Here is a 24,786-nt window from a genome sequence, read left to right on the forward strand (position 1 = left end):
GATTTCACTTTTTAAATATTCCCCCACGTTTAAGAGACAGCGCATGGGGGAAACAGGAAAATAGAAGGCTTTGTAAAGGAACATGAAAGTCATGCTGAGCTCGGTTAGCGTTTATTCTTTGCTGTTTATCCTGCTTACAGCAGAGCTTGGAAACTCTATCCTGACGTCTTCTGGCTAGCAGGTAATTAAAGAAACATGATGGGCACTGGCCTCTTGGATCAGAATGGCATTAGTGCGGGCAGGATTCCTGCGAAATGCGTGAGTCTGATAACAGGTGCCAACGGAGAATTACTGGTGCCAGGCGAACACGGAGAATTACTGGTACCGGCTGCAGCAGCCGGTCAGTCTGCAGGGAAGGTGCTGAGCGAGAGCAGGAGAGACCTTCTGCCTTCGCAAACATAGAGGACAGAAAAGGTTGCTATGAGCCCATTGCTGTAAATAATGAAGAAAGAGTTTAAAGCACCTCAGTAAGTATGGATATAAAAATGGGGTCTTCTATTCACCTACAGGCAGAGCACCCATGGATCCATGAGAAGCCGGTATAAACTGATTTAAGCTGCTTCAAAATCAGACCATTACTCTTCATTAAGTTGCATAATGATGAGGACTACGGAAGGTATTACAGGAGAGACCTGCTGTAGCATGGAAGGATCCAGCGAGCTTTGATGTCAGCCTCTCGCACACACTGACACTGCATGTAAAGCTTTGCCTTGCAGAGACCACAGGATTTCCATCCCAGTGGATGTTTGATCTCGACAAGGAATGGGAACAAAAGAGTCCTAGCAGAGATAACAAGGCCCCTCAAAGGAAGTTATATCCAATATGTGCATACTCTTTTCTGATGTCCTGCAAAACATCTGCAGAACTTGCCAATTAAACAGAATGACTAAAATCGAGGCCAAGGTAAAAGGGCATAAAGGGCTGTGATGCTCATGCCCAGCAGCAGGAGGCTGGAGCCGATTCCTAGTGCTCACTAGAGAGAGACAGGGAACAATCCCTCTGCTCCAGAGTTTCGCTCTACGGGGATACAAACAAGATGTTCTGCCAGCCAGAGGGAAAGAGGAGCCGGGCGCTGTTGCTAGTGGCGGCAGATGGGGGAGGCAGGGGCAGGCATCAGCTGGGCCAGGCTGTGGCTCAAAGCAGGAGTGAGAGGCTCCCCGTATGCCCATCTCTCAAGTGGGCTTCACCCCTGGTTCAAAAGGACCTAAAGCAGGAGAGAATTACAATTGCTGAGCTAAGAGTGCAGGCACGCTGCGCTGCGGCGGAGCTACGTACCTGCTTAGGAGGGAGGCTGCAGCACTCCACATCGATCTGCTGGGCTACCACATCTTCTTCCCTGTGGGGAGGGAGGGATTTAACTGGTATTTACACACCTATATCTAGAACCGTGAGCCTAAAACCACTGCTCGACTATTGCCTAAGACGTGGGCACCGAAAGTGTCTGAATGTTCCCTAAAGATCGGGCTCTGCGTTTGCCTGCTTCTCGGCTCACTGAGCACCCTGTTGTGCCCGGTTGGGACGGGGGCTCGGCACCTCCCTGCCACTGCCCCTGCCCAGGTCTGGTCTAGTCCTGCTGCCATCAGAGCCCAGAGGATCGTTTATGCACCTTGCACAGGGCAATCACGAGCCATGAAGCCAGCGATGGGGCCACGTGGTTTCCTCCCACGTGAGCATCATGCATCAGGGACCGGCTCGGTCAGCCTCAGGTTCCTCCCTGTTCCATAGAGTCATGGTTTAGTGGTGGGTTTGGCAGTGTTTGGTTAATGGTTGGACTCAATGACCTTAAAGGTCCCTTCCAACCTAAATGATTCTATGATTCCTCCCCTCGCTTCTCCCGACTGGCCAGTACCCAGCCAGGGAGACCTGGGGTGCCAGGCTGAGCAGAGGTAAGGAAGGTCAACACTCGTCCCTCCTGAAGTCGAAGGGGTCTGTCATACAAGAGCCAAAAGATTAATTACTCAATTAAACTTCGTTGTATGTCTGGTTCACTGCATGGAAAAGAAGCCTGTACTTTTAATGAGTGTTCAGACAAGCGTAACAAGAGGTGGTGGAAGGAAACTGAAAAGTGGGAGGATGGAGGAGATGCACCAGAAAACATCCCTCAGCAGAAGGCGCTTTCACAGGGGAGATGCTGGGAATCCCCTGCCCCAGGTAAAAGCCGATGAAGGCAAACACTAGCAAAATAATTTTTTGCTGACAGGTCATGGTCTGGGCGATCAAGAGTTTGCTTTACGCATCTCACCCTGTGATTTATTTAAGCGGACGTTGTCTGTGTAAAAGCTCTCTCATAGAAGCTGTTAATTTAATCCTCCTGTGATGAGTTCAGCGCTCGGTGCCAGGTGTGCCGGGGCCATAGTCCATCCCCGATGGCGTGACCACGGGCACTCACACTCAGACCTCCACCACCCAACGAACCAGGAACAGCCGCTGCCAAACATTGCCTCAACTTGACCATACAAATGACCAACAAAACACTGAAAAACGTGGGTTGTTTTTTTTTCCCCTTGTTACAGCAAAAATTACGTACCGTGTAAAACTGCAGTTAAGCTTTATTAAGTGGTTTGTTCTGATACAGTTCATAGCCTTTGAGAGCTCCCCCCTAAATACGTTTTGGCCAAGGGCTAAAGGGCATGCAGGGCCTGATTGTTCAAAGATGTTTGTCTGGGATGCAGGAGGGAAAGCAGTGGCTCTCTCCAGAATATCTCAATGTGCATCCCACTAATTTAAATGCAAATCAGGTAATAATACACTTCTTAATATCCCACTTCATCTGAAAGTCCCATTTTCACATCTGCATAATGCATGTCCTAAAACTGAACTCAAAGAGCACCTGATTAAAAGCTGAAGGGCTGGGTTTTTTTAATACTGTTCTCCATAAAATAGATACAATCACATATTCTCACCACTTTGAGACTTTTTTCTCTATATTGAAATGTAGCATATTTTAACTGTTTCATAAATGCATTGCAACCCTACTGAATGACAAGAAGCTCCTCCATACTTTTAATAGGGTATTAGAAAAACAACTCAGATGATTAAAACTCAGCTTTCTAAATGTTGGATAAACCCCTGCCCGCACAACTTTGCACAGGTCTGTTAGCAGCGCAAAGTTTCTCTGTTGAGCTCTGGCGCCGCTTTTTTGGGTGGATTCCAGCAAGGGAGGGAAGTGAGCTCGGCAGCTCCGCTCCTCTGCCTTTCCTCTGCCCCTGAGCCCCAGGTGGGGTGGGCAGCGTGGCCATGGGCCAGGAGGGTAGAGCCAAGGCGCTTCTTCCTCTCAGTGTGCCTAGAAAAATATACAAAGCTCTCCTGGAGACCTTAGCCTCGGGTTACATCCCAGCTCACATCCTCAGCTTTCCCAGCCACCCCTGGGATACGACCAGTTATCTCTTTCTGTAGCCCTGTGCCAGATCTTAAGGTGGTGGCCGAGCCTTTCTCATCTTTTTACCCCTTATAAGTTAAAGACCAGACTTTTTTTTTTCCCTTTCCTAATACTCAAGCTGCAGGATATCATGAGACTCCACAAAAATCCCAGTATTTACGCATGGTTTAGTCTTCAGTGCTCCAGAAGATGGCAGAAACTGGACACTTCACTTAGACGTTGCCTGAAGACTCAGAAACCAGAGGGTAAAGATGTGCGTATATACTGGCCTTATTTTGATCTCATGCTTTCAAGCAGAGCTGGCTGATGACTTCTGGAGAAAGTTACCAGCCATGTAAACAAAGAATCAGTTAGACCTACTTTTCTCCCATAAAAATATTTCTGTATTTGAACTGAAGGGCTAATTTAGCTTAATTAGAACAGCTTTAGTTCGATCCTTTAAATGACTAACCTATGACTTACGATAATTATATCTTTTTATCAGCAAACAATTCTATTTCTTAAAACAATTCTGTTTCTTAATGTAAACGTCACATCCCTTCCACGCTGATAGCAGGCTCTTTTAGCAGCTGCGGATGTTGAGCACTGCTCACTTCATTAACTTCAGGATTGGTCTGTGTGACACTTTTCAGCCCTGACACATCATTGCATTTACCTTGCTGATGGAAACCATACCCATCTGTGAAACTCAACACTGGCGACATTGTAATTGAACAAAACCCAAATAAATTTCAACACTTCCCATTTAATTAACCTCATTTGACCATTTTCATGTGTAAAACATGAGCTCTAGCTCTGATCAATTTCTTCTCACCTGTGTCAGGTGTTCACGTTACTGATATGTGAAAGGGTGCTCTAAGATGCCATAGAAGAGGAGGGAAAGGAAAGGAAACCAGAACAATTTCTAATTTCCCTGCAGTGCCTTAGATTTAACCCAGAGCTGATTGGGCTGCATGCTTGGAGTTGCCAACTAGCTCCAGAGCTGTGGGTCGTGGAGCCCTCCTAGCACTTAAGGAAGAAGTTTTGGGGTTTTTCCCTCCAAACACAAATAACTGCTTGTCACACACAACAGACTGAGAAAGCGCAGAATATGGAGAAAAGGCCCATGGAACCAGGCACAGGCGGAGGGTGTCAGTGAGACAAGTTACCTGCTGGAGGTGAGCAGACAGAGCTTCTGGGGGTGGTGACGCTTATTCAGGTCTTGGTTCTGGCCAAGCAATGTCAGTGATGTGCTCTGGTGTTACCAGGTGGAGTAACTTTTGGAATAACCTGAAATTTCAGGGGCATCTCAGTGTGTGGCTCTGCCTGCACAGCGTGGTACCTACCCCAGCTGGCGTTAACCAGGATTTCTGTCTGCGGGCTCAGCAGATACCAAGACCCAAATGGAGCAAAAGTCCAAACTAATTTTCCACCTGTAGGCAGTTTGATTTGACCTTAGGACACACCGAATGATGCAATCAAAGACCAGGAAACCCATTCGGAAAGAGGTAATGCATGGGAAGGAACAGAGGTAGGAACTGTAGATGTACTTAGAGGCTGGATCTTTGGGTAATACTCCAAAGTATTACCCAAATAATAAGACGTCAGAAGACAAGGAGCACACAGCCTGTAGTGTTTGGGCATTTAGCTTTCAAAATACTTTATAATCTCCCGCCCCACCCCTATCTTCTCTTGTCACGAGACAACACAGGTGGGAACTGACAATGGTGAAATGAACAACCCCACAATACTTGCCGGCCAGGTCCATCAAGTGATGGGTAGATCCTCTCTGACAGTGGTGACAGACTATTGGAAAGCACACAAAAGAGTCAGAGCAAAGACTGGGATTCATGAGGAACAGTTCTTAAAAAAGCTCATTTCTTCACCCGGATGTTCAGGATAGCGGAGACACAGCATTTCAGAAGACCACAGATTTGAAAACTGGCTTTCTTGAAAACATAGCAACTCATTTCCCAGGGATGCCACACGTGCATTGAACTCCAGCTGAAGTCACAGGAAAGGCTGATGCCCAGGTGGGACATCCAGCTCATCATGAGCTCAAACACTTCCCATGACACTTGTAAGAGGCCCGTGGAAGCCCATCGTGAATACCTAATGTCAGGAGGCAGACGCAGTGAAATGTAAGTCAGACGACCTATAGCTTGGACCAGGACAGGAATGAATTTAAAGCCATATGGTTATTTCACTTAGTTCACTGATCTATAATGAGAAATAAGCTACTATTTTACTTTTACTATTCCTTAAACAGTCTGTCTCAGGAAAAGCTTTCAACAGTTTCTCCTGTGACGTTATTCTCTTTAGAGGCCAAGAAAAGGTTAAATTCTTTTGAGAAATAGTTTCTTACAAAATCCAGGAATAGATGCAATCTACATTAGTAATTTCAATACTCGTAACAGAACAAAATGAAAACTCAGGGATAAACTGCTGTAAATTTCTGAGCAGATGAAATGCAAATCCCCGTTTTTGCTCGGGTCAACCATCGTTTTTATATCTGAGTGCTCTAATCTGTATCTGACATCGGTTCAAAATACTTCATGTTAGCTTTAAAAAAGTAATGTTAACCCACAAAGTGAATAAAGACGATGCAATACATTCCCTTAATTTTCTGATGTGGTTTTGTAACTCTGTGAGCCACCTGATGCACAGACCATTTGTCCCATCTCATGGGATAAATACATACTATATCAGGGTCCCTTTTCCCTCTGCTCTGGGCTGCATCATAATGATCACGTCAGTTTGCTGTCCAAGTGTAATTTACTTTCTTTGCCTTTTTTTTTTTTGCTTGGAACCAGGATAATGGTATTAATGCTAAGGATAAGGTTACAACAGATGAGAAGTCATGCTGCTATGCTGACAGTAGTGTAGGTTTTACTCACAAATTCGTGGTACTTAATGTTTTGAGCAGCAGGTAAAAGCAAGCAGTGGCACAGACCAGACACCCATATTGGGTCCAAAGTGCCAAAGTTTTCCACTTGGAAGAATAATAGTTGGAGCTGGGGTAACCCAGGTAGGCGTCAGAGCAGAATTACAGAGCAATATTTACCTGAACTGCCCAGGAGTCTCTAAAATACTGCTATAACATGGTGTGTGTTTAATGCTTGGTGTAAGCGTGCATCAGTTTTAAATGTTCTCCCAAAACTCCTGTCCTCCCTTTCAGGCTGAGTGTCCCAGCTGGCATCAGCGGGGCCCTTGAACTGAAAATCCACCAGCCGAGAAGAGCGGGGAGGGCAGCTGGAAGGTATTTGCCGCTGGAGCCTGGGCACGTCCTCTCTTGGGCCGTGACGAGCTGCCTGGTGGGTGCCCGAGAGCCTCCTCCTTGTTCTCACAAACACTCGGCACAAAGTTAATGGAGGCTGCAGCCATCTGGCTATGGGGGCTGAGGGCGGCTGGAATTCACCTGTTTGTTATGGCTTGGCTGTTGCTGAGTTCTCGGGTTTGGGCAAGGAAGATAAGTAGGTCTGTGATAGTGGTTTTGTCCAAAAAATGCCAGAGCCCCACAATATTGGGTGTCCTTTATCCGAGTTTTTTTGCAAATCCAAATAAGAGAATCATTCCGAAAAAGAAATCAGCAAGGAATTGAAAAAGATACCTGATGTGAATATATAATTAAAATGCTAATTGACCCATCGAGGGGGGGAAAGCGAATTGCTGTTTGAAATAATAAATAAGCGGTGCCAGGGGTGCAAAAGTTGAAAAGAGCTCTCTGAAATGACGGGCTGAACAGGAGCCGCAGAGGAATGCATTTAACCTTGTTTTCTGCTGCCCATCCTCACTTGGGTACTAATGAAGCACTAAACTTACGAGCACTGTCACTTCCCACCCTACTTTATTCGCGGCATCTTGTTCTTGTGCCCGTTTCTCAACAAAAAAGCTTTCCTTTTTCCTTTTTTCCTTTTTCTCAACAAAAAAGGAAGACAAATATGGGTATGAGTGTGAACATCTGAACCAAGGTGCTTTGTACCCTGGAAAGCGGCAATGAGGAACCCGAGCCCCACAAAGCCGGTGAGCCCTTTGGCCCCCGACTCTGCCCATAATTCATTTGTACAAAGTTTCTTTGTGCTGAGGATTGATGGCAGAAAACGTAAATTCTAAAGGCTAGTGGAAACCTGTGAAATGCCAGAGGTTAAAGCCCAAAACTTTTATTAACTTTTATGTAACATTATGATGCTAGGTAAGGAAATTATTTTAAACATTATTTCTGTACTAACAAAACCCATAGTGCAGAGCCGCACTAGGAAAAGGTGGTTTTGCTAACTTGGCTTCTTTTTTTCCTTTTCCCTGAGAATTGCCAGCGCTGGCACTGGTTACCTGCCTGACCCGGGCACGGCCTTCAGCGATGCTGGGCTTTTGCAATCCGACTTGAGCAGGCACCTGGAAACGATGATCAGGTTTGCAATTTCTTCTAAAATTACACATAAATGACAACTCTCCCCATCTAAGAGTATCCCACCCAGCAAGAAAAGGGGATTGTGACTAAAACTGCTAAAAAATGAAAGAATTTTGGACTGGTTTCTGTTCTCAGGAGGGTTCAGCTTAGCGGATGAAGGAAGGAGGAAGACGCCAGCCCGGCGGGGACGAAAGTGGGCCATGCCCAGGCACCGCCACCTCAGTAGTTTTCCAGCACCCTTTACAAAACCCAGTTCAGTGGTTTTTTTTCTCTGTCTGTGATGGTGGAACAGGTTTTCTTGTGGTTTTGATTTTTAAAAAAAACACCAAAACTTATAAACAAAGACCGTGTGATGAAGCAGAAATCTCCACCCGGGCACACCCTCTCACTGGGGAGGGTAAATAAGTGGCTTTTCTGTGTGTATTTTCAGCTCTCATTCCTCACGTTCAAACTCCACCCATTGTACCAATCACCCCCAAAAGCATCAGCAGGTCTCCTGGCACACGTATAAAACCAGGACAGGTCAGGACACCCCTCACACAGTGTGCTCTACGTCGCCCGGCGCTTAGTTTCATTGCAGGAGAGGAGCGTTAACAGGTGTCAGAAGCCACGATGTCAGCTAAAAACTTCCAGGGACTGAAGGAACAGGCTGAAGGTGCAGCAAAAGATGCTGGTAAGAAAGATTAAATATTGTTGTATAGTTGTGGGGGGCTTAGCGGCTGCTTTAGCTTACAGAAACCACAACCTGAAGTTAAGCTACTAGCTCCATCAGTGCTAGCAGGACATAGCTTCTCCTTTTCTTTCAATTCCTGTTTTAGCTGTCACCTGGAGAAGGCCCCAGGCTGGCCATGGCTCTTGGCTCAGCACAAGCAACCACCTCCACCCACCCACAGCTCCCTCAGCGGCTCCTGGGCATCGTCCAACCCTTATCGCTCCCCAAACTTAGTGTTTTTAGAGCAGTGAAGGCTGTCGTGGTAGAAATAACCCTGTGTATCTAGCATTTACGTTGCTCAGGGCAGTCCTTTCACATCCTCTGCGGAAGTTTTTAAACTGCTCTCCTTTTAAGAAGTTGGAGTTAACCTTTGATAAGCGTTTGCTACTTGGCCTGACTACCAGTGTCTTCTGGTAATAGCTATATTGATTGCAACGGACTGTTTGTAATAAGTAGTACAAGTTTTATTCTTGTTGTTGTATTCTTCTCCAGCAGTGATCACCAGACTTTGCAGGGTTTAAAAAAAATAATCTGTGCACGCATTTCCGTCATAGCTGTGCCCATGTTGTAGGGCCAAGTTCTGCATTATTATTAGTGCTCTGTGTTGGTAACCAGCTTTTCAATGCAAAATATAACAGCTTTTTCTTTAAATTTCAGTATGTGAATAGCTTATGCTAGCATTTTATAGCATATTCCTTACAGTGTTTGCGTGCAGCTCATTCCTAGCAGGGTATAATTTGTACCAGTCCTGGATTCTGATCCTGCAAACACTTTGTTGTATGGCTGAAATACGTGAGTAACCTCACCGACTTCTTTGGAGTTGCAGTAAGTTTCCACACGCCTGGGATCAAATGCAAAGTAGAGCCAGAAACATGACAGAACACCTTTCTGAAAAACAAAATAGTCCTTGCTACATCCTGAATGTATTCATGCCATTGAGGGGCCACTTCTTCTCCTAGCAAAAGCAATAGGATGGCTATCGCTCTTTCATAAACCATCAGACATCTTACAATTACATGGCACCTCACTTTTTTAATGCTATATAGTCTGGAGTTGATCTGTTATGTTTCTAGCTTCTGCTCCTCTTCTTACTCTAGTTATATCTTATTTGCAAATTCTCCCTTCTCCTATCCTGCTCCGTTTAATGTGTTTGCTTCCGTTTTGGAAAAGGCATTACTCCCAGGCAGCCCGCAAAGAAAATGCGTGCTAAATGGCCAAGCTTCTCCAAGTAGAATATGCTAGAAAAATCAATAAAAGCAAGTGTAGTGTAAAATAAGCAACTTGCAGCTAAATGTCATCATTCCAACTCGCTGCTAATCTTTGCTTCTTTATCTCCTCCTTATTTTATCTTCTTATCTGTCATCGATTCGCTCAGCTGACCGTAGGGATTAGGTGAACGCTAATCTCACAGCAAACTCCTCCGACAACGCACATGGTCCCCAGGGTGCTCAGGGTGACACACAGAGCTCCGTACCAGCCTTATCTCTTGCCAGGGGCATAACCTTCTGCAGACATGCAGAAAACCCGATTAACACAGGGAATTCCTATAAGCATCAGTGTGAACAGCTGGAAATGAATTTTTTTTTTTTTTTTTTTTTGTCCTTAATTACAGCAAACACGTTGGGACAGGCTACTCAGGATGCAGTCAACCAAATTACAGATGCAAGCCAGAAAGGTAGGAGCGATGAGGTGCAAATCAAGAAGCGATGGGGCAGCTCAACACAAGCCAGCTGTGTACATTCCCCCTCTGTCCCGTGGGCCTTCTCAGCCTGAAAGTTCTTGATTTCAGTGACAAATTTTTGGCCTTTCACAAATCTCGTGGGAAAATATTTTAGGATCTGTTGCTTAGTAGCTCCCTACGCTTACTGGCAGGTGAACCATGGCAGGTGACACCCCCCTAGCCACCCAGTCTCGTGCACAGCATCCAGATTTCGGCTTCCTTTATAGAAAACTTGCGGAAACAGCACAGAAAAAACTTTGCTCTTCTTTCTTGAGGATTGAGCAATCCTGCGATGCCTCTTGCTTCCCCAGCCTGGAGATCAGGGGTCCATCCAGGTCCAGCCCCTCCACCAGCCCCCAGCACCTGCTGAGGCAGCAACTGGGGTCCAACATTAGTGGTCCCGCAGCTGGAAATGTGCCATCAGGAAAGTGATGAGAAGGAAGGGCTTGGGCACTCGTTGATGTTAGACTGAGGAGGCAGCAAGATTGCCAAAATATAGCCAAGATCCCAGAGAAAAGAGAGCAGCTGTGCCCCGTCTGTGAGGGTCTCCTCTCTCCTGGTGAGACCCTGCTGGCATTTCCCATCCCGGCTGATGTCGGGTCCCACGCAGGAGTGAGCCTGCGCCCACGGCCCACAGCTGAGCACAGCCCTCACCAGCGGTGCCTCAAATACTGACGAGAAGGAAATGGAGGGAAAAGCATCCTTCGCCTTCCCCAGCACTTCATACAATTTGTCTTTCCCAAACACCCCAGTGTTCACAGTACTTCTTACCCCAAAGATCCCTCCTCCATCAGCCAGGCCGCACGTACACCAAGATCGATCTATTCCAGCTTTGTCCCATCGTTCATCTCACGCTGCTCCAGCTCAGAACCCAAAACTTCTGAGTGACCACTCCAATTTAGCAATGCCTTACAGCCCATCCTAAATACATCCTGACAAACCCAACTACAACTGGATGTGGAGAACCTTTCTTTTTTAAAGATATATCCCTATATTTTTATAGTTATTTTCACACCTCCCCCTTCCATCGTAAACATTAAACCATGTGGCATTTTTCCAGCTTTTTGCTTATCTTTTTCCCTCTCTTGCAGCTATTGACAAGGCTTCCAAGACGGCACAAGATGGGGTAGAAAAAGCAACCGGACAAGCTGCAGAAGCATTGTCTGGCCTTGGGAAAAAATGCGGGTTTAAGAAATGATGCTAATTTAAGTAAACAGTATTGCATATAAAAAAATTCTCTCTTTGGTCTGCGATTCCCTACTGCTTTGTGTGGAAAAAAAAAAAAAAAGCTGTTTAAGATCTGGATCATTTCTCTGTCTCCAGATACAAAATTTTAAGGCAGAAGACACTCCCTGCCCCTCCTTCGTATAGGAAAAATACATCTTTTAGCACATCTTGTAACATCTGTTCACAATCTCCAACACGGTTCACAAGGCTTCAGCAATGCTATTGCCCTGCTCTTACAACAGCGCTATGATTATTGCCACATTCGCTGAGTGTATTTCCAAAACCAGTGAAAACATTCATGCTCCAGGACACCAGAACACTTGTGTGATGAAACCGAGTTTTCTTCCAGTAATCTAAAGCTAAGCTGGGCTTGTATTTCATGTCAGCTCTTTGTTTGTTCCCATTTGCTGTATTTTCAGGTTAAGATAAATAAAATGCATTGTAAGATTTCCACCACCCAGAGGTGCATCACCTTTTTATGTACTCTTGTTATTTAATTGGGCTTTCAGTGAAGGATTGCACGATGTCTTGCAAATCTCTCTTCCTTTCTGATTCAAAGCCCAGTGAGGTCGGTGACCATCCTGTCAGGAAGGTGAGTACTGAATCGGTTGGCAGGTTGGCAGACAGACATATGGAAACCAACAGCCCCGCGCCGCAGAGGAGCCCCGTGGTCTCTGCAAGCCATCCATCCCCTTGTCCTTTCCCTCCTGTGTCTGTTCCCCATCTAGATTTCTTGTTATCCACAACACATCTCCTGTTAAATCTCACAAAGATAGAAATAAGAGATTTTATCCCAATGCACGTTTGCAGCACTAACGCTAACAACGACTGGAGCTGGCATGAGAGAGGCAAGTGGGTAATCTTCTCGCCTAGGAGATGGAAATATTTATTTTAGATTGCTGCTCACTGGGCAATCAGAGGCCGCTGCAGCCAGACAGGGTGCCCACTTAGTGCTGCCTCTGTCAACACAAGGCACTCATACCCGCTTATTCGCAGCAAGTGCTCTTGCCTTGGCCTCTGGGTCTTTCTCATTGCTAGGCAATATTTTCTTTATTTTCTTTCTTTCTGGTTTTTTTTCTTTTTTTTTTTTTTTTTTCCTACTGGTTTGAAGCCTTACCAGCCTGATTTCAGTAAAAAGCTAATCTGGGCCTCACTGAAGAAAACCAAAGAATAACCAAAAGCATCTGGATTTAAGGAAATAGGGCAATCCAGGCCAGCTTCAGATACTGCTGTCTCTCACCTGTTGACCAAGAGCTGTGGTTGACCAGGGGTTTTTGGAAGCGATCCTGGGGAATGCAGTCCTAGGAGAGACTGACTCACCGCTGAACCCAAAGACCACTGCAATCTGCACAAGGACTGCACGGACTGAAGAGCCTTTAGAGGAACCTATAAGTAATAGACCATCTGCGGGTAAACATAGTCCAGGGCTTTGCACAGAGTGTCCCAATGCAATGTCCACTGTCATTTAAAGGTTTAAAAGCCTAAATATTTACCCAAGAACAAGCTCACAGAAAACGCATTAGACCATTGCACTCTCAGTTACTGGGCAACCCTCAATAGTACTTAATTATTTAGTACTTTCCATGGTTACCTCCCTGATGGTGAAATCTTCAGAGAATGAGCCCTTGAGGCTTGGCGTTTCAGACACCAGTGCTGCGTTTGTGGGTGACAGTGGTCCATACACCAGCCTCCATCACACCTTTTTTTTTTCTGCAAGCCATTTCTTCGTTCATATTACAGAAAAAAAAAAAAGAACAGTTGTGGGGGTTTTGGCTGTAATACCTGTTATGCCCTTACATGACTGGTTCTAGTCCTGCTGCTTTGTGCGTGGGGAACACAGCCCTGACTCCTGGTGTGCGGCTTTTATCATAGAATCATAGAATGGTTTAGGTTGGAAGGGACCTTAAAGATCATCTAGTTCCAGCCCTGCTCCCACTTTGAGGTTGCTCAAAGCCCCATCCAGCCTGGCCTTGAACATTTCTAGGGATGGGGGCCTCCACAACTTCTCTGGGCAACATGGGCCAGTGTCTCACCACCCTCATAGTGAAAAATTTCTTCCTGATATCTAATCTAAATCTACCCTCTTCCAGTTTGAAGCCATTACCCTACATGCCTTTGTAAAAAGTCCCTTTCCAGGTTTCTTGTAGGCCTCCTTCAGGTATTAAAGACTGCTATAAGGTCTCCCCGGAGCCTTCTCTTCTCCAGGCTGAACAGACCCAACTCTCTCAGCCTGTCCTCACAGGAGAGGTGCTCCAGCCCTCTGATCATCTTTGTGGCCTCCTCTGGACCCTCTCCAACAGGTCAATGTCCTTCTCGTGCTGAGGACTCACAGGTGACCTCTTCACTGTAGCTACAGGGGTTGTCGCTGCGCTGGCCCAGTGTTGGCAGCAGCACTGGTAGGGGCTGGACTGCCCAGCTGAAGGGACTGCTGGAGGCCATCCGCTGGGTCAAGAGAGGAGAAGCACCTTTCTCCATCTGGCCAAGGAGCACCAGGAGGCAGCTCCTGACTCCTGGTCCCCAGCGCAGGGATGCTTTTGCTACTTCAGCACCGATCCCAGGAGCCTGATGAGAGGATTTCTCATCTCTTTTGTCCCGAGGGTGGATGCTGTGCCACAGGCACCCGTGAGTCTGAGTCACTTGCTGGCAAGTGGTTCTGGGTCTAAGCTTTAGAGCTTTGCTCTACAAATAAGGTCACTGCCTTATTCACAGTGCTCTTTGGCCTTAGAGTATTTGGGGCTGACCTTCCTTCGTGCATCACACAGGGAGCCGTGTCCCAACCAAGACTGTGCCTTCCCACCCCACCTGAAGGCTCCAGAGGTTGTGTAAAAGCAAATGGAATGTCTTTAAAGCTCCTACCAGTTCTTGTGCCATCAGGCCTAGAGACACATGAAGTTACCCAACACCTGAGTTCTCAAATTTGTTAAAATTTGCTTCTGGGTGTGCCCACAGCTGCCTGAGACGTGAAATGCTGAGTGAAGGAGATTCATGTTCTGGCCTGGCCAGGCTGCCCAGCGCGAGCACCACCTGCCCCGTGCCCCACTCCAGCACCCCGGAGACCTTCCCGGGGGGAACATCTCCCCTTCACAGCTCAGCAGGGCAGGGCTCAGGGGGCACAGGTTTTACCAGACTGCTCAAAATCCACCTTCATCTCCTTCCTTTGCCCAAGAAAACATGAATCCTCATCTCAGGTGAATGCTTTGATTAATGGTCTATGGGTTATCGAGAATCCAGCCTTTCTGAAATCTGTCTTTGTGGCTGTAGTTTCCTGTCATGTGGCAAAATGCAAAGATGATTTTTTTTTTTTTTTGGTAAATCCCCATTGCCTCTCTCTCAGCACAGTGCCCTTTCCCAGGTTTCCATGCAGTTCCCAGCCCTGGGACCCAGCTCCCCTCCCTGCCAGCACCGCCAGGCTCCATACCACTGGGGCCAACAGCCTCCGGAAAGATTTAGATGAGCCATTTTCACTTTGCTCATAAGCCCTGCCTTAATAGATGCTTCTCCTAATTTATGTCAGCCCCTCAGCCAGTACCACAGCAGTACGCATGCACCCCCCCACACACAAGTGATGCTTGTTTAGTTTCCCTTTTGCCTTCAGATAGGAAATTACCAGGAATTTCATCCAAACCTGGTTTATAAGTAGCTACTTCTTCCCATTTAGTAACAGTTCACATATATATATTTTTTTTTTTATTTCTTTCTTTGCAATTCCCAGACATAGCCCAGGCAACTGGGGGCACCCTTTCAGCATTTCCAGCCCTCCTGGTTAATTTTAGAAGCTGGGGAGCAGAGCACACAACTGCTGAGCACTTTCTCACTGCTCTTCTGTTGGCCTTGATAGGAGCAGCCCCCCAGGGCCTGCCCATGTCACCTCACCCTGCCTCAGTTTCCCCCAGGTCCTGCTCTCACACCTTGCGGCTTTAGCTGCCGTTTCATTTCCCATACCTAGCTTAGGCAGCTTTTATGAAATACAGCCTCCTTTCACCTTTAGGACTAACCTTCCTTCTTTTTACCTCTTTTCCCAAGTCACATTTTTTGCAGTTAATTGGGTTCTCATTTCCCCTCCATGGCACACCCCGTGTCCCCAGACCCCATAGGCTCCTCTTGTCCCTTGGCGGGCTGGGGGCTGCCGTGGTGGGCTTCCCTGGCCCTGGGGCCAAGTGATGGGACACAGGCAGGACAAAGGCAGGACACAGTCGATGCTGCAGGAGGCCAGCAGCTACCAGGCAGGAGCCGCAGCCGAGGCCGTGCCAGGGCTCACAGAGCACAGGTGCAGGAACAGCTCGCTGCTTCATGAGGACACCACGGAGAGACTGTTCACCATGAGATGGGGCAGCACGTCCGCAGAAAGAAACTCGCCTTCCTGACTAAACATAAAGTTGGATAAGCGGGCGCTGCGTTGGATGCTGCTCTCCGTGTGCCGCTGGTACGTGCTGGGGGCGAAGCTACCGTGCTGGCCGCACGCTCTGACTGCGATATGCCATTACACCATGATCCAAAAAAATGCCCAACGCCATCCCCAGCCCCTGTCCCTCCTGACGGGTGGCAGCAGCACACGGAGCAATGAGGCAGGTGATGCGGGGACCCTCTGCAGGACATGTTTGACTGGGTTATGTCCACTTTCTACACTGTTCCCCTCACACTCCCAAGCAGCCACGGCTGCTGGGATAGCGATGTTGGAGGGCACATCCCGGCCTGGAGTCTCCGGTCATGAACGGATCTACTGTCTGTCATGTTGTCCAGCTAGTTTTTGGAGCTGCCAGCACTGTCTGCTCCCAGAGCCTGTGGTGGCAGCGGGGTCACTGGGGTTTGTTGCCCACAGTACAAAAGCAACCTTCCTTCCTTTCATGTTTTAAATTCCTCTCCTACCAATTGCATAGATTGCCCCTTCACCTGAAACCTCACAAGGTTTGGCACCTGGGGGCTGGAGGAGCCCGAATCCTGCCGGCACCTGTTCCGGGGCTGCCCAGCTGTGCTGGGGAGGCTTTAAAATGGCTGTGGGAGGGGGGGCCTGGGTGGCTCCTGGCTGCAGACATGGTGGGCAGGTAGGAGTGGGGCTGTGTGAGGTGGCTGGGTGCTTTGTGGGGAGGAGGGATGTTGGTGGCATGTCGTGTGGGTGATGTGGTTGCTGTGGGTTTGCCCCCAGTGCTGTGATTCCTGTCCCCCTCCCTGGGTGGCAGAGGCTGGGACAGCCTGGGTGGTGGGTGCTGCTATTCAGCCATGCTGGGGTTTGAGCGTCCTGCAGCTTGTGGCAGAGGAGGTTGGGTTTTGTCTTTGCTCCTGTGCTGTGTTTGCTCATGTGGGCTGGTGGCTGAGCTCAGGACGTGTATCTGCTTGTGCCTTGGCAGCTTCAGTCCATGTTTTGAGCATGCCATGCTGCCATCCCTGGCTCTGAGCGGCAGCCCTGGGCACGGGGAGGGGAGCGAGGCGTGGGGACCTCTCAAGGCCCTGCTCTCATTAGCTCTGGTGCACTAACGAGTGAAGCTCACTGGGATATGTCCCTGTGTCGGGGGGAGGAGGGGCAGCGGCGGGTGGTGTTGTGGGAGCCCTGGTGCTGGGTGCCTGCACCGCCTGCATGGGGTGAGGCCGGGAGACACCATTGCTGAGGCTGTGCTGCTGGATGGCATGAGCTACCGCGCTGAATGCAGCCAAATGTCGGTTTAAATGTGTATGTGGTGAAAATCCTGGTGCCTGCAGAGAACGGCACTTCTTCACTGGTCTTCTATGGCTTTAGTCTATGCGCAGTAACAGAAAATAGGTCCTTTTTATATTCAAAAACTGTGGCATGTTTTAGTGCTGTATATTTTTACTCCTGTGAGGCAAATACCACCCTCACCTGTTTGTAGGGAGCGTTGTAATGGCACGTACTCTCTCTAGCATTATAATTCAATATGTACCTGCAGTGCGTCGGTGTAATATAATTAGGGTTGTAGCTGTAATTTTATTTCCATGCTCAGGTTCATTGGGAAGCCAAAGCAGCAGTGCTGGTGCTGTACCGATCTCCTCTCATGGAAGTTGCTCGGGAGCTAGTGGTGATGTGGCTTTTGAAAAAAAGGGGTTGTGTTTGCAGTACTCTACCGTGGGAGAGAAGGAACCGTCCTTTGCCTCGCAGTTAGGATAGGATGCAGAGGGGCATTTCTAATGTCACTTTGCAAGATAAACAGTGGCCTCGCCAAACACACACGCCTGACTGAGCCTCGCTGTCTCCGCACATCTCTCCCTGTCAGTAGCTGGAGCAACAGCCGGGCAGGGCTAGGAAACTGCTGTTTCCTGCAAGCGAGGCCAACCGTGGGTAATTGAGGATGTTACAGGGAACAATGGGGGCATTTTACCACTTGGCTGCTGTGTGATGAATTTCCATGGGTCTAACGTTGCTCTGAGTTATCTGAAATATTTCAGGCTTTTTTTTCTGCGTTGTAGGTCAGTTCTGAACTTTGTCAATGCCCCTTGACTTGACGTCAAGGAAGACATTAATTTAAAACCAAAATTATTACTTTCCTTTTGTTTTTCGTGAGCATATTTTGGTAGAATTTGCTTTCAGATATGGTGAGTGATCCTTTCCCTGCTGTCACAAGACAAAATGATGCAGAGAAGCCCCTCCCCACCCCCAGAAACCCTTACACATCTTATTTAAAGTGGGACTCTGTGGTCAATAAGAAACTGCAATGGTTGGAAGAAAACAGAACTTTTGCTGTAATGCTGAAAGGGACGTTGTAGAGGAACTGTTGCGCATGAAGCGACGTGTCTGGGATCAGGAGAGGTGTTCCTGGCCTGGGGAACAAGGTGGCAGCAAGACTTTTTTTTGTAGAGTGCTTAACTATTAGAAAACAACCCTACCTATAACTTTGGTGTTTTGGTGAAATAGCTGGACAAGCTCTTGGCAGAAGCAGCTCTTCACCTGCCTGCCCAGGTGGAGCGATGCTGGTGTTGGGGCTCAGCACTGCCTGGCCCCGGGTACGGGGGGGCAGGGGGGCTGCACCCCACCAGCCCCATGGCTGCTCTGGATCCTGCTGGTGTTAGCTGCGGGGACAGGGAAGGGCCCAAAGCTCCCCTGTCCACTCTCCTGAGCCAGGCATTGGGAACAAGGGGTTAAAGTATTAAGCATGACACACCACAAAATTATTAGCTTCGTCTAACACAACAAAGATTTCACCAGATACTTTAAAAAGCGGGGTTAGCTCCTCCCATTTCTTTTTATAACCATGAATTTTAAGTCCCGCTGGGGAGGAAAAAAAAAAAAACGTGGGCAAGAATCATCTGAAACTGGATGCTTTTCTATGTAAGGTTTTGAAATGCCGAAGTTGATTTAAGCAATTCTCCAGTGGCGTGTTTTGCGATGCAATGTTTTTCTGCCCGGTGGAACGCGGGCTGTGCCTGCCTCTATCTCCCCCCGTGGCACCGGCCGGGGAGCCATTGGTGGGGACAGCTGCGGCACACACACGCTGTTTACCAACTCCTCAACATGGAAAAACAAAGCTCTCATTCCTGGGCCGTGGAAAACTTCTGCCGATTAATCCACGCCCTCTCTCTGGGGAGGAAAACATAATAAACACTAATGTTTCTTCACCCTTTTATGCCTCGTATATTAATCACCCGACAAGGGCTCATGGCTTTCCCAGCTCCAGTTTGCGTTTGCCCTGTAACTACTGGGAGGAGTCCTGCTTTGTCTATAAAAAGCTGCACTTTGCCAAACATTGTAACAGAACCCAATTTAGGGATTCGCTGACCCATCCTCTGCGGGGAGAGAGAACCCAGCGCAGCCATGTTTGGGATTGGGAAGAAGCTTGCTGAGGAAGCCACGCAACAAGTGGAAAGCGCCGCACAGGTGGCAGGTAAATATGAATCGCTGCTTTCCCTCCTCCTGTGCCTTAGGTGTTAAAGTGTGTGCCCTGCTCCCACCCCTGCAGCTGGGAGCAAATCTGCCTCTGAGGCATCAGCTCTGTAGATGCTGTGCTCAAGGGTGCAGTCAGTATGTCCTGCCATCTCCAAACCCTCTAACGCAATCGTAAATGAAGGACCGATATTAACTACTGATTTCCCACAACTCCCACGCTGGCTTTGACTGTGTGGGTGTCTAGATGATGCACCGAAGAGAGGATAGTGGAAAGGCGAGAGGGGAGGCAAGGCTGCTTATTGAGGGCTTTGTTTCCTAACATGAACAGCCATGATAAATAAGAGTTTTGCAGCAGTGCAGTGGATTAGTTTCCTGAAGCTGTGAGGTCTTTGAGCGGCTGGGTGCTGCACAGATACATGCAGTTAAGTCAGCTGGGCTGTGTCGCAGCCGCTCGCCCTGCACAAAGCACAAGCGCAGTCGTGGGGGCTCAGGGCACCCGAGTCAAGGTTACTCCTATGGAGAGGCTTGCCAAATCGGCCCCGAATTTAAATAGTGTGCTCCTTCTATGAGCCACTGTTAGTGAAGCTTTAACACCGAGAGATCTGCACTGGTGCAATTCCTGAAATGTTTGGGCTTAGCATATAAGACACGAGCAGTGAAGAGTGTTTCATATTTCTTTACACGACGTTTAGGTAAATGGATATTTTGCCTGTGACTTCAAGTGCAGTAGAAATATTACTGGCAGGTTTATGTGCCCAATGAAGCAAGTGGAAAGCCTGATGCTTATTTATCCTCTATCCTTGGTTCAGTTTGCTAGGAAGATGAAAGGTGCCTAATCCCAGACCCACTGCCCTCTTTTACAAAGCTGATTCTTAAATCAACTATTTCTATGCTGAAGCATGGAAGAGAAACACCAGGTCGTGAGCAAGTGGAGAGTAACCATCAATTTTTGTTTTCGAATGAGGATTTCTTCATTGTGCTTTTGCTGCACAGAAGCCCTAGAAATGCATATTTCTGGAGGCTTTTTGATGTTCCTTATGTTTTTTTAACTTTGTGGAAACATTATCTATGGCTTCCTATGCTAGAAGACTGATGTGGATGTTTTAAACGTGTCATCTTGAAGGAGCTTTTAGACAATGCATGTTTAGGATGTGTCATCTTGAAGGAGCTGTGTAGCAATCTTAATGTTCAGCTGATTGAACTAAGCGTTTAGGAGTCAACAAACTCTAAGAGCAAAGCTTTTAAATAGTAGCAGCAGTCCTTCCCCTTCTATGCCAAGCATTTGAAGCTGAAAACCAGTTCTTCAGACACCACCAGCGTCTGAAGAAAAAAAGGCAAAGGGCCTGAACCCCACACGCATCTTCCCAGCAAGTCCTCCGCCACAGCACAGCTCTTTCCGCTGGAGTTGGATCCTGGAAGAACACCAGGAGCTCCCAGGCACTGGCCTGACTTTGGCCACTTACTTCTGTGCCATTGGCTCGTACCTCGATGACAGGCAGTAAATACACAGCGCTTGATGCTGAACTTGTGTCGCATCAGTGTCAGCACTGCACCTGCTCCTGAGAGTACTATAGGCAGAGGTACCTTCCAAACCCCCATTTAAATGAAAACAAAGGGGGATTTTATGCTAGTCTAACTAGAACAAGACTGTCCAACTGGTGGCTGTACAACTATTCTTTACTTCATCTCTGGACTGCTTCTGTTGTGCCCGCGTGTGCCCCAAAGGCACAGTCCCATGAGCCATCGCTAAGTGCAGGGTGACACAACTGGGCTTTGGAAGTATCTAAAATTATGACCTACCCCATGGTTCCTGAGAGGAGCCACAGACTCAGCCGTGACCCAAGATTGCTATGGGAAGCATTTTTCTTAGCTGCACCTTATGAGTGGCGTACACCATTCACCAGTTAGGAAACTGCAGCAACAGATGATGCATGATGATAATTAGCACATCTTTTAAGCATTAGAAAGTGCCCTACAAACCCAAGGGGAAATAGGCCACTGGTTTTTACAAGACACTTGACAAAACAACTACTGTTTGGGAGCCAGTGAATCCGAGCTTGGAGACCTTTGAAGTTTTGGACACTCCCAGTTCACTTAAATGTCCTTCCTCACCTCAGCACTTCTCCCTCATGCAATGTCTGTGAGGAATCTGGCTTGCTCTGTCAGTCTCTGTTGTGCAGAAGACATCGTTTTTCTTAAAAGGTAGAATTTGGAGCTGGGGAAATAAAATAAATCCAGCTTCAACTGAACGCCACTTGCCCCAAACTTTTATTTGACTCTTGTGAGCAAGACTTCCCTGATCATAGCTGATCACACAAATGTTTATCACTATTTTGTAGGCTGCAGTTCCTCCACTTTAAGGCGACACCCTCTCTTGTTCTTCACATCTCAGTAAGTCTCCTCCAGTGGACATTTTCATGCCTTTAAAATTAGACCGATCTCTTACAGAATACAATTTTCTCTAGCTACAAGAGAAGTATGAGGCTGCCCACTAAACTCTGATGTGCTGCCCTCGCAGCACGCTTCTTCCAGGCAGCAAGCCTTATGCAGTTGGAAAATCTTTACCAGCCAAACTGCCCAAGCCTGCTTTCTCTGCAGATCCTAGCCAGGCTCAGTAAAAGGAAGGTTTTGTTTCCTGACGCTGTAGGTGACACAGATTGTAACTTCCATAACCTTCATCTGTACCAAGACACATGATAAGGTGGGGAACTACAGCCAGCTTCCTAACAGCATCTCTCTCCCACTAGGCCAGGGTGCCCATCCTCACAGAATAATTGTTCATCTTCTAGCCCTGGAACATTTAGCAAAGCCTTCTAAAACATGATTACTGAGTTTAGGGGAAGGGTAAAGACTACTTGATTTACACTTGTTTTTTCCCCTAATTCCAGTTAACACAGTGGGCCAGACCGTGCAGCAGGCGACGGAACAGGCTAAGGATGTTGGTAAGAAAGGTACGGTAACGTTTCTGTTTGTTTCAGTAATGTCACATCAGTGAAATTCCAGATAGACCCACAACCCTCCCTTGTCCCTTTCCCATGCAGTGATGCTACAGTTACCTTTATTTTTCTGTTTTAAAAGCTCTTGATGAAGTCTACAAAGCTGCTGAAACTGGTGAAAAAGCTGTAAAAAATGTAGCGAATCAAGCGACTTCCTGGGGCAAAAGCTTCGGACAATGAAGACAAAAATGTAATACCACTGAAATTTTTGTAAACAAGTTTCTACTACATGTACTGTTAAATAAAGAAAATACTTATAATCTACTTAGCTTGCATGTATTCCTTCGGAATCCTTTGCTTACAGATATTTAAAAAAAAAAAAACAAACAAAAAAAAACCCCCAAAAAACCAACCCAAACCAAAAACCAGCAAACCAAACGCATTTACAATCCCTTGTCTAGAAAGACTGGATTACGTCACCGACCAGACAGCTAAAGCTGTGCTATGCTATTAATGCAGACAAATGCTGTTTGGTTTTTTTATGAGCTAAGGGATGGCGTGGAGTAGGCACACTGTAAAGCCAAGGACTTGAGATTTGGTGTCTCTCCCCATTTTGTCACTGAGTCAGTCCCCATCGTGTGTGCGTGTCGCACAAGCTGAGCAGCCAAACAGCCCTTACAAGGCAAGGTAAGTAGCTGCGTGCTTTTGTGACTGCGCTTGTACTTCTGGTCTTATCTGTAAAATTGCAATTAGATACTGTGCTGATAAAGACTTGAGAGGGTTTAAGGTAGGCAAAACCACTGTAAAAGAGCACTGTGATACTCAAACTAATGCTAATGGCAGAGCCAGGCGTTACTGCCAGCAGAGCAGGTAGCTCACCACTGGACTGCTTAACACTGCCCGAGCTGCATCGTCGGTGGAAGTTCAACAGCTCTGCACACCATCGCTGTGTAACGCAGCACACAGCATGGCACTGGTGTCATTACCATTACTGATAGACAGTAATCAAGCAGGAGCTGAAAAAACAAGAACTGATGATGCCTGGGCTGTGAAAAAACAAAACCAAAACAAAAAATCCTGCATGCACATAAAAAGGGAAGAAATTACTTGCTACTGTAATGAGTAAGGGACCTGATATTACATGCTCAGCAATTACTAATGGTAATTTAAAGGTCACTTACTTGGCATCTTGAAATCACAGCAAGAATTAACATTGCTCTGATGCTTCTTCCTGATGGTGACAGTTGCCATCAATGAAAACAGACGTAGGTCTGAGTTCTTTGCTTGGTATGAAAAATGATTGTTCTACTTGCTCTTCTGTACAATAGAGATATTTTTGCATTTAGTAGTTTGCAGGAGGCATGTAACTCCAAATGTTGTAGTTGTAACCCATATGAAATTTACTCACAGCTTCAGAGTACTTATTGAGCCACTATTCACCACAAACCAGCTACATAATACATAACCAGCTACTCTTAATGCTGCCTGAGAGATTACAAACGCCTGCTATGGCAAGGATGTGTGGTTTGTTTTTTTTTTTTTTTTTCTAGGTAGTAGCCCCTGTGCTTAAATCTAACTTCGGGTATTGTGACTGTCTCCCTGCCAAACATCCTAGCAAGCTTCTTGGTGAATGCCTAGTGGCACGAGTGAATACAAGCAGTGACAATGTTCTCAGCTAGAAGATAAAACTTGTGTGTGTTGGTGTGTCTATGTAAGGAGAGGGGCATTCCCCAAGATATTTGGTCTAACACCGAACTGGAGTTACAGTAAAAAAAACCCCAGTAGAGTTATTTATAACCTACATCCCAGAGAGTGAGTGCTTTCTTCAGCTGTGGCTAGGAAAAGGCCAGAGCTGCTTTAAACCCAAGCTTCTAAAACCATGTTAACTCACTTTCTTCTCTCTGTTCCTGTTGCCAGGTCTTGAGAGGTATGTGCCACAAAATTTTATTTATTTTTTAACTGTCTGATCTTAGGACTGAGCGCAAGCACCGGTCCTTTTTGTACAAGGCCATTTCAGAACAGGCTATCCATCATAAGAAGTCTGGACTCGCCGATACAGTTTGGTTTTTGGCTACAACAAAAGGGCAAATGAGCTGATGTGCTGTAACCTGAAGTCAGATTACAACCCATCAACTCCAGGCATTAATCTCAAAGATCTTAGGTCTTTGATCAAAAATACCCCAAGTTCTCCTTATACTAGCCTTTGCATGTGCTTAGATTTGCGCCTTGCAGCTCTCCAACACCAACTCTCTTAACAAGAGGCTGGTAACTATTGCTATTTGCCATCAAGTTGGCTGAGGTGAAATCCAGTCAACCTTAAGGGCTCATCTCTGGGTTTGGTAAAATCCTACCCAGTGGTAGGTCTGCTTTATGTCAAGATGTCCTGGGAAAAGAAGTGGTAATGTGTGGATGTACAAAAGTATAAGATTCTAATGAACTAGGGAATTCAGGCATTGTGCAGGTCTTGGCTTTTTCCTTTCAAGTACGTAGGAGGTAGAAGATATCCCAGTTAGCTTTCCTATATGCTCCAACATTGAAAGGGTCAATGTTTCAAGTTTGCACAGCTAAACTCAACGTGCTTTACTAGTTGGAGA

General features: G+C 46.9%; 1 protein-coding gene across 1 annotated transcript; it reads left to right on the forward strand.

Annotated features, from left to right (window-relative positions):
- The first annotated feature begins 8,319 nt into the window (after positions 1-8,319).
- ADIRF (adipogenesis regulatory factor) lies at positions 8,320-11,881 on the forward strand. Its single transcript, XM_054206618.1, has 3 exons — positions 8,320-8,439; positions 10,091-10,153; positions 11,290-11,881. Exons 1-3 carry the CDS (start codon positions 8,379-8,381, stop codon positions 11,394-11,396), a joined length of 231 nt encoding a protein of 76 aa, XP_054062593.1. The 5' UTR covers positions 8,320-8,378; the 3' UTR covers positions 11,397-11,881.
- Positions 11,882-24,786: the final 12,905 nt, after the last annotated feature.

The sequence above is a fragment of the Rissa tridactyla genome, chromosome 6 (genome assembly GCF_028500815.1).
Source record: "Rissa tridactyla isolate bRisTri1 chromosome 6, bRisTri1.patW.cur.20221130, whole genome shotgun sequence".
NCBI lineage: Eukaryota > Metazoa > Chordata > Aves > Charadriiformes > Laridae > Rissa > Rissa tridactyla.